This window comes from Sceloporus occidentalis, unplaced genomic scaffold (assembly GCF_023333645.1).
Source record: "Sceloporus occidentalis isolate IW3139 unplaced genomic scaffold, rSceOcc1.0.p SCAF_68, whole genome shotgun sequence".
NCBI lineage: Eukaryota > Metazoa > Chordata > Lepidosauria > Squamata > Phrynosomatidae > Sceloporus > Sceloporus occidentalis.
In genome coordinates, this window is record NW_028317048.1 from 1,983,912 (window position 1) to 1,994,177 (window position 10,266).

General features: G+C 45.7%; 1 protein-coding gene across 1 annotated transcript in view; it reads left to right on the forward strand.

Annotated features, from left to right (window-relative positions):
- Nucleotides 1–9,461, forward strand: part of LOC149286495 (copper-transporting ATPase 2-like) — a 35,215-nt gene extending 25,754 nt beyond the window's left edge. Inside the window, exons 13-21 of the mRNA XM_089493920.1 lie at nucleotides 15–209; nucleotides 1,516–1,698; nucleotides 2,166–2,358; nucleotides 6,351–6,497; nucleotides 6,729–6,871; nucleotides 7,130–7,333; nucleotides 7,731–7,848; nucleotides 8,847–8,949; nucleotides 9,188–9,461. Coding sequence (XP_089350046.1) covers nucleotides 15–209; nucleotides 1,516–1,698; nucleotides 2,166–2,358; nucleotides 6,351–6,497; nucleotides 6,729–6,871; nucleotides 7,130–7,333; nucleotides 7,731–7,848; nucleotides 8,847–8,949; nucleotides 9,188–9,461 — 1,560 coding nt within the window. The remainder of the gene's footprint in view (nucleotides 1–14; nucleotides 210–1,515; nucleotides 1,699–2,165; nucleotides 2,359–6,350; nucleotides 6,498–6,728; nucleotides 6,872–7,129; nucleotides 7,334–7,730; nucleotides 7,849–8,846; nucleotides 8,950–9,187) is intronic.
- The last annotated feature ends 805 nt before the right edge of the window (nucleotides 9,462–10,266 follow it).

Genomic DNA, 10,266 nt, shown 5'->3' on the forward strand with positions numbered 1-10,266 from the left:
GCTTCTCATTTCAGAGTTACGGTAAAAATATCTCTAAAGCAGAGGTCGTTATCCGGGTTGCGTTTCAGACATCCATCACAGTGCTCTGTATTGCGTGCCCCTGTGCCTTGGGACTGGCGACGCCGACAGCTGTGATGGTTGGCACCGGAGTTGCTGCCCAAAATGGCATCCTCATTAAAGGTGGTGAACCTCTGGAGATGGCTCACAAGGTCAGTTTTTATACACAAAACCAGTCTCTTAAAGTCTGCAATTGTAGTGTGTTGGACGGATGCAGAATAATTACCGTATTGGCTCGGATATAGGCCGCCCCCGTATATAGGCCGCACCCTAAAAGTTTGGTGATTTTTTAAAGAAAAAGTTTTTTTCTTTAAAAAAGCACAAAAAAAAACATGCTGCCACTCTGTCTCCCCCCCCGAGATATGCTGCCACTGTCCCCCCCCCGAGACATGCTGCCACTGTCCTCCTCCCCCCCCGAGATATGCTGCCACTGTCCTCCCCCCCGAGATATGCTGCCACTGTCCTCCTCCCCCCCCGAGATATGCTGCCACTGTCCTCCTCCCCCCCCCGAGATATGCTGCCACTCTGTCTCCCCCCGAGATATGCTGTCACTCCCCCCCCCGAGATATGCTGCCACTGTCCTCCCCCCCGAGATATGCTGCCACTGTCCTCCTCCTCCCCCCCCCCGAGATATGCTGCCACTCTGCCCCCCCGACTTACCAGAGCAGACTCCCAGGTGTCTTGTGGGGCCGGCGGGGGACATCTACGCAATACGCGTATACAACTGCACCGGAAGTTGTATACGCGTATTGCGTAGATGTCCCCTGCTGGCCCCGCAAGACACCCGGGAGTCTGCTCTGGTAAGTCTTGGGGGTAGAGGTAGAACGCGGACGGTCACCGGCTGCGGCGATGCGGGTAAACAACCTCCGCAGCCGGTGACCGTCCGCACGATGCGCTTAGACAACCTCCCGTGCCAGCACCCCCCCCCCCCCCCGCGTGGAAAGTGCTGGCAGGGGAGGCTGTCTGAGCGTATCAGAGAGTAGGATAGGATGCAGGTCCCCTGCACCGCTGCGGGGGATCTGTATCCTAACCCCGCTGCCTGCCCGGCACTGTCAGGCGCTAGACCCCGAATATAGGCCGCACCCCCACTTTTAAGACTTAAAGTGGGGGGAAAAAGTGCGGCCTATATTCGAGCCAATATGGTAGAATGACCTTTAACTTCTTCTTCCTGCTATCAGGATCTTAATCGAGGACAATGTTAGATTACAAGTCTCTTCTAATAGATCTGGCATTGGCTTTAACCAACCCTGGTGGAAATGTTCATCATTTCATGTCAGATCACAAGCAAAGCCTATCCACAAATTGAAATTTTTACATAGATCACTATGGTATTTTGATCAATATGTGTATATATCTGTGTATTTATCTACATGGGCTGCTTGAATGATATGTCCCTATGGAATGTTGAATACACGTCATCCTCTCGGCTCTGAAAATTAAAGATTGTTATGATTTCAGATAAACACAGTGATGTTTGACAAGACTGGCACAATAACCCACGGGGTCCCTAGAGTGATGAGAGTCCTGCTCCTGGGGGACACTGTCAAGCTGCCGCTAAAAAGGATGCTGGCTGTGGTTGGAACGGCAGAAGCCAGCAGCGAGCACCCACTCGGCATGGCCGTCACAAAATACTGCAAGGAGGTAGTGATGGACGCGAGGCTCGCGTATTTGCTTTTACTGTATTACATTATTCCCATGTGACGGTCTGACTGTTCAGTGTCCGTGTAATAAAATAGAACTTGTACCATTAAGATAATCTAACATTTTCCATTTTCTACTGCTTTAGACCATTCTTTTCCTTTTTCCAATCAAGTACCACTCGTAACACATTTTTTATATAAGGTATACCAAAGAGTAACTTTTTCCCCGATATATGTCCCTAATAACAACCAATTCTTATCAAATCCCAATAATCCCCAAAAGAAATAGGACTGGCTCAGACATAAGTAGCCCCCTTTATACATCGTGGTGGAAAACGTTGCCAGTGCATCTTGTGTATACCAGATAAAAGTCAAATCCCTTGCGTGATAAGAATACCGTATCCTGTTAGTTGCAGACACTGCAAAATGTAGAAGAAAATGGTTTATGTTCATCTTGTTTTTTCCCAGGAACTTGGTACAGAAACACTGGGTCATTGTACAGATTTTCAGGCCGTCCCTGGATGTGGAATCAGCTGTAAAGTTAAAAACATAGAAAGTGTTCTTGTGCAGAGCGAAGAGGGTCTTAATGAGCAGAATGTGTACCGAAGTGCCCTCATCCAAACAGAAGACAGCTCCTTGATCATCTCGCCCGAGCTACAAGGTATTTCTCCGACCTTCTATACTAATAGATTTAAATAAGAACTTTCCTTTCAGTTCAAATCCATTGATCTATACATTAGGGGCTTTTCCGCTGTAAGACTGCTTGCCTGGCATAAATTAATGTATTTCTTTTTGAGCTGAGCTTGTATCCCAAGTGTAAATATGTTGGGCCATTGAAGTTTCTCTGAAAGTGATAGTTCACCCAAGCAGGCGTAATCGTACCCTGTGATTAATGGGAGTAGAGGCATCCCCTGTGTTTCCAAGGGCAAAAAATGAAATGGTTAGATGTCCCAAGTTAATTAAATGTATGCTGGGGTTGGATTTAGATCCCAGTCTGGATTGGAGTTTTATTGGAGCAGAACATGGACACGGTGTTTATTCACAATCATCGGCGGTTCCTGCTTATATGGCTCCAGTACTGAGGAGCACATGCGTATTTTGGGTCGCAATCTGCAAGCCCATGTTGCTACTTTCCAAATGTAGTAAATTTGCTTGGGTATTCCTATGTGCACCTAGATATTGTATTCATTCACATGAAATGGATATCTGGAATTCAGTTCTGTTTCAGTTCACTAGCTCCTGCTGTGCGCTTTTAAGTTTCTCCATTGCCATCTTGTGGTATTAGTTGGTATTGCAAGATATTCCAGACATTTTTATGTTTTCATTTTTTCAATCTTTTTATAATGATTTATTGGGTGAGATACGGCACAGAGCGGTTTTGTAATTACAGGCTGTAAACAGCATGTATGTTCAGTAATAGTATGTATTACTATTCTGGCTGACTAGGCTAAATAAAAAATATATACACAAAGGAAAGTTTGCTGGAGTGTAGTTTCATCGTCTCACTTCTCTGTTCCTCCAGCGAGAAGGACTGAGCTGGGTTCTGTGCCGGGATCAGGGCCGGACTGGCAATGACAGGGCTGTCCTGGCACTTCAAGGCCAGTGGCTACCTGATGAAGTTGGCTGGATATGCACAGCCACACATTACATTCATATGGTCACTAGGGCTGCAACAAACGATTATTTTCATAATCGATTAGTTGGCCGATTATTTTTTCGATTAATCGATTAATCGGATAAAAAAAATGAATGTAAATTTTTCATTTATTTAAAATAATTTAATAAACAAATTGTTAAATACAAACAGCAGAATAAAAAAAAAACTTTGATAAAATACATTTCTTGTCTTTATTTCCCAACCAGCCCCCCCCCAATTTATGCACATTTGAGCCCAGGCTTGCCACGCTGCCTCCCACACATACCACTCCACGCTGCCCCCACATATGCCACTCCACGCTGCCTCCCACATATGCCACTCCACGCTGCCCCCCACATATGCCACTCCACGCTGCCTCCCACATATGCCACTCCACGCTGCCCCCACATATGCCACTCCACGCTGCCCCCACATATGCCACTCCACGCTGCCTCCCACATATTCCACTCCACGCTGCCCCCCACATATGCCATTCCACGCTGCCTCCCACATATGCCACTCCACGCTGCCTCCCACATATGCCACTCCACGCTGCCTCCCACATATTCCACTCCACGCTGCCTCCCACACATACCACTCCACGCTGCCCCCACATATGCCACTCCATGCTGCCTCCCACATATGCCACTCCACGCTGCCCCCCACATATGCCACTCCACGCTGCCCCCACATATGCCACTCCACGCTGCCTCCCACATATTCCACTCCACGCTGCCCCCCACATATGCCTCTCCACGCTGCCTCCCACATATTCCACTCCACGCTGCCCCCCACATATGCCACTCCACGCTGCCTCCCACATATGCCACTCCACGCTGCTTCCCACATATGCCATTCCACGCTGCCTCCCACATATGCCATTCCACGCTGCCTCCCACATATGCCATTCCACGCTGCCTCCCACATATGCCACTCCACGCTGCCTCCCACATATGCCACTCCACGCTGCCTCCCACATATGCCACTCCACGCTGCTTCCCACATATGCCATTCCACGCTGCCTCCCACATATGCCATTCCACGCTGCCTCCCACATATGCCATTCCACGCTGCCTCCCACATATGCCATTCCATGCTGCCTCCCACATATGCCACTCCACGCTGCCTCCCACATATGCCACTCCACGCTGCCTCCCACATATGCCACGCTGCCTCCCACATATGCCACTCCACGCTGCTTCCCACATATACCATTCCACGCTGCCTCCCACATATGCCATTCCACGCTGCCTCCCACATATGCCATTCCACGCTGCCTCCCACATATGCCATTCCACGCTGCCTCCCACATATTCCACTCCACGCTGCCCCCCACATATGCCACTCCACGCTGCCCCCCACATATGCCACTCCACGCTGCCTCCCACATATACCACTCCACGCTGCCTCCCACATATGCCACTCCCGCTGCCTCCCACATATGCCACTCCACGCTGCCTCCCACATATGCCACTCCACGCTGCCTCCCACATATACCACTCCACGCTGCCCCCCACATATAGCACTCCATGCTGCCTCCCACATATGCCACTCCACGCTGCCTCCCACATATGCCACTCCACCCCCACATATGCCACTGTGCCTGATACGCCTTATACCCCCTGATACACCACTCCATCCTCCCCAGACATGCCACACTACCTCCCAGACATGCCACGCTGCCCTCCCCACATATGCCACTCCAGTCTACCCCCAGATATGCCACTGTGGCCCCAGATATGCCTTATACACCCTGATACACCACTCCATCCTCCCCAGACATGCCACACTGCCCTCCCCACATATGCCTTATATAATGTATATGCCTTATACCCCCAGATATGTCACTCCGTCCTCCCCTGATATGCCTTATACCCCCCAGATATCTCATAGTCCCCTCATAGAGTCACAGACCCGTTCACAGCACACTGACACCATACTTTTATAAATCAGTACTGGGTTAATCTTCACTGCCCCCAGGATTTAGATTCCCCTTAGTTTGCCCCCCTTTATCTCTAACTGCACCTTAAGTTAACTTTATTAAATTAATCAAATTAACCCTCAGTCCTCATCATTAAATTAACCCTAAACATCCCATTAACCATAACTACCCCTAAATTAACTCTAAATACCCCATCAATACAACTACCCTAAATTAACCCTAAACACCCTATTAACCATAACTGCCCCTAAATTAACCCTAAACACCCCATTAACCACAGCATCCCCTAAATTAACCCTAAAGACCCTGTCAACCACAACAGCCCCTAAATTAACCCTAAACATACCATTAACCACAGCTGCCTCAAATTAACCCTAAACACCCCATTAACCATAGCTGCCCCTAAACACCCCATTAACCATAACTGCCCCTAAATTAACCCTAAACACCCCATTAACCATAACTGCCCCTAAATTAACTCCCACCTCCCCTAACTTTCAGCAGCCCAAATATTAATTTTATACTCAGTTAGATGAGTGTCACAGCCATGTGGTTCTGGCCTTCTGGGAGAAGGAAGGAAGGGGGCCAGTTGTCACAGTGATTACAGGGAGGGACTGGTAAGTAGGAGCTGCTGCTGTGAGTCACTGAAACGGTTTATATAATGAGGGGTATTTTTCAGAGCGTTTGCTCTGAAAAAACCCTCATTTAATAATCGATAAAAATCGATTCAACTAATCGATAATGAAATTCGTTGGCAACGAATTTCATTATCGATTATTATCGATTTTATCGATTAGTTGTTGCAGCCCTAATGGTCACTTTCTGCGCACGGCAGCACTAGATGAACACATCGGATGAGTGTGTGGCACTGCTGGCCAGCGTCCCACCTGGCAATCGCCCAGTGTGCCAGATGACCAGTCCGGGATGGGCTGGGAAACACTTAATTAATGGAACCTGTTCTTGAAGTGAACTGAAATGTTTAACTGTGTGATGTTTGATTGTAAATGACAATTGTAATTTATATATATAAAGAATGCAGCTTGTCTTCATTTTGAAAAATATGTGCTTGTTTCAGGTGCCGGAGCCTCACAAGCCCACTCTGTTTTAATTGGGAACCGAGAGTGGATGAGACGCAATGGGCTGCACATTTCTAGTGATGTTGATGAGGCCATGGCTAGCCACGAAATGAAGGGACAGACGGCAGTACTAGTAGCAATAGATGGTAATGGCTAATGTTTTATTTTCACTGAAATATGTAGTTTATGATGAAAATGTTAAAATCAAATATTTTAGTGCTTAGTTTAGATATGCTGAAATAATAAGTGAGTGGAAAGGTATCTACTGCCATGAAAATAACTTTGTACTGAACACTGGTTCCTGCATACCTTGGGTTATCAATGGAATTAATAAACTCTGTGTTGGGTTTACTGTACACACGTGTGTTCTTTTGTAGGTGGTTTGTGTGGCATGATCGCTATAGCAGACACCGTGAAACAAGAAGCTGCCCTTGCTGTACATACACTTAAATCTATGGGTGTGGATGTGGTATTGATTACAGGGGACAACAGGAAAACTGCCAAAGCCATTGCCACGCAGGTATGATATTACTGCTTATTTACCATGTCGTGGTGGCTGGAAACTGTCCAATAAGTTGGTTTCATCATCAGTATGAAGTAGTCCAATGTGTGATAAGAGGAATTGAAAAGAAATAGGGGGCATAAAGAAATACTGTCTACACTGTATAAATTGATCTTAGTTGTATTAAATGGGTGCCCCATCTGTAGATACATAAAGGAAACTGTATTATTTGTAAGTCGTACTTTTTCTTAACACCCACTGGTTTGGTCTGTCTAGGTTGGCATCACAAAAGTGTTTGCCGAAGTCCTTCCCTCTCATAAGGTTGCAAAGGTCCAGGCCCTCCAGGATGAAGGCAAGAGAGTGGCCATGGTAGGGGATGGCGTCAATGACTCCCCAGCACTCGCCAAAGCTGATGTTGGTATTGCCATCGGGACTGGAACTGATGTCGCAATTGAAGCTGCCGATATTGTTCTTATCAGAGTATGTCTTTTTTCCCCGATTACGTTTGCTAGTTTATGGAATGTAATAAGTTCATTACATCAGTCTTTTAGATGCATTCACATAGCACGTAAGGGCATTAGAAGCCCAATATGCTTTACATTAAAAACAATCTTCAGATTCGTACAGTATTAATGGTTTTCCTTCTTCTGGAGAATTCCCCACATTCTGCAAATGCCACCATTGGTACGTTACAAATCCTGAAAAGGAACCAATGTAGTGGATAAATAATTTTATTTGGGCAATATGGGGATCCTTAAAAATTTCCTTGAAATTGAAAGCTTTCGTTGTGTCTATGCAAAAAGTGAGTATCGCTTCTATGTGCAGATAATAGATAGATAGCAACCCTTAATGTTGATTTCATCTGTTCTGCTTACAGAATGATTTACTTGATGTTGTTGCCAGTATACACCTTTCCAAAAGGACCGTGAGAAGAATACGATTAAATTTTATTTTTGCATTAATCTATAATCTCCTTGGAGTACCCATAGCAGCAGGTAAGTTTGTAACCTCTCTGCCGGTGCGTTATGTACTCATATTAGCTGTCAGGATTGTGCTAAACTGGATGTAGTCTGACAGAAAAGGGGAGTCATGGGGTTACAGCCAATACAGCTCAGCATTTAGAGGGCCACTGGAACCCCTACAATCTACACTAGTGTACCCCCAATCCTGCATGGAATACCAATGCATTCCTGGAGAAAGATGGGGGTACGGTTTTTCAATATGGAGGCACCTTGTGAAATTGTGATGGGCCATGACAGAGTGGGGCCCTTACCAAAGCTGATACTGGGCGTGGATTTATGGTGGTGGTTGTGGAAAGGAAGAATGGCAGTTCTCAGAAGTGTGTATGGATGAAGAAAATAAGGGGGCTTCGAGGCTGTGTCTTAACTGGTAAAAGTGATGTTTTTTCCCTGTCTTTTTGCGTTATCTACGCCAACTGAGGATGCACTAAGTGCTACCTCGCTTGATGCAGGCTGTAATCCTTGCAGCATTTGGACCAGCTTAGAACAAAGGTGCTATCCAGGTTGCAAGGTGGTGGCAATAGTCACCTCAAGTCTTAGGTTGGATATTGATGCAGAATCCATAGCAACAGTTTCGTAACAATTTGTTATTTAATGAAAACAAGGTTGCTGTGTTTAGAAGTTAAGGGATATGTTTCTTCAAACAGAACTTTAGGTAGTAGGACTGCTTGAGTAATTTTATAACAAGCAGAAAAATATCTTGTTCAAGCAGTAGACCACAAAATTGGCTCATCATCTACAAGTGGAGGAAAGTATACTGGTATGTAGGTATATGCTTTTATGTGTAGTGTGTCTGTCTAGTAGAATCTTAACAGGCTTAACAAACAAAAGTATAGGCACTCACACCCCTGAATATACTACAGAATGGTCACTGCTTCCCACAGTGCCCCAGTCTCCTTTGTTGGGGTAGGTGTGATTTGTAGGGTAGTCTTCTGGAGCTCCCAGGATTAACCAGATTTCATTGTCTTTACAAGGTGCGTTCTTGCCATTGGGACTTGTACTGCAGCCATGGATGGGCTCAGCGGCAATGGCGGCATCCTCCGTGTCTGTGGTTTTATCTTCACTACAGCTGAAATGGTAGGTACCGCTGATAGGGTATAACCAAATCTACATTGGTAAGGACCTTGTCATAATTATAGTTGTAATTCTAACAGATTAATACTCTAAAGGCTGAGGTTTGAATGAATCTGACAGTGTTACTGTTCATAAGAACCTGGTGAAGTCAGACCATGGTTATGGTATATGCCACATAGGATACATGTTCTACACAGAACCTAGTGGACTTCTTTTCTAATGCAGTAATGTTTCCTACCAGCTACAGAAAGCCTGATGCTGATAGATACGAGGCTCGGGCCCAAGGATGCATGAAACCACTCACACCATCGCAGATTAGTGTCCACATTGGGATGGATGACAGGAGACGAGATTTGCCGAAGACCAGTGCATGGGATCAGATCAGCTTCATCAGCCAAGTGTCTCTGTCATCTCTGTCCTCTGACAAAGCATCTCGGCAGAACTCCTTAGCAAGGGACAGGCAAGACAAGTGGTCTCTGCTGATCAACGAAAGGGACGAGGATCAGTACATGTAATGTAATGACGTGTCTGGTGGCATCATCAGATGAGTTACTGAACTGAGAGCATGTATAGCAAGATCATCATAAGGGACCAGCTCTGTTGTAAGCACCTAAAGCTTCTCCCTTATCAAACTACTGCCGCTATATAGCATCATGGCATCTAGTGATGCACTCTCTGAAAGCTGTGAAATACAGATTCAGTGTGTTGACGAGGTACTGAACTTAGAGCAATACAAGTACATTCCACAATTATTACTTTCAGTGCCAGACTGTCCCCAAGGGTTCAAAGCAGACCGAGTCAGTTAATAAGGATGGAGCATATTTTTTTATCGGTAGTTCTAACAATCCTCCATGACATTACATGCACTCTTTTAACCGACCGTGAATGGGTTTGCAGTTGCAGAGATTATTTATTACAGAGCAGTTCCCCTGTAGAGAGGGAATCACAGGAGTAACCTAGAAGTGGAAGACAAATGTTTGGCATTTTTAGTATGTGAATTGAATCAGGGATAACCAGGAATGTGACAGTTTCCCTTTAACTAGCTTTGGGATATGCAAAGTGTGTATGCGTGTGTGTATGTGTGTGTGTGTGTATGTATGTGTGATGTAGACCAATGAAGCATAAGAGTTAATATCAAGATGAAAACAGCTGTTAATGTGATAAATTTATTATGAAATTTGTAATCAAAATGCCTCTTGTATGCTTTGACTGCATTTTCTCCCACACACCGATATGATGTGCCTAGTAGCATGAATTGCACTCGTCTCATTATTAAAAGGAACTACAGCTTCATGCGTTCTTTTAAATTGTGACAGTTTT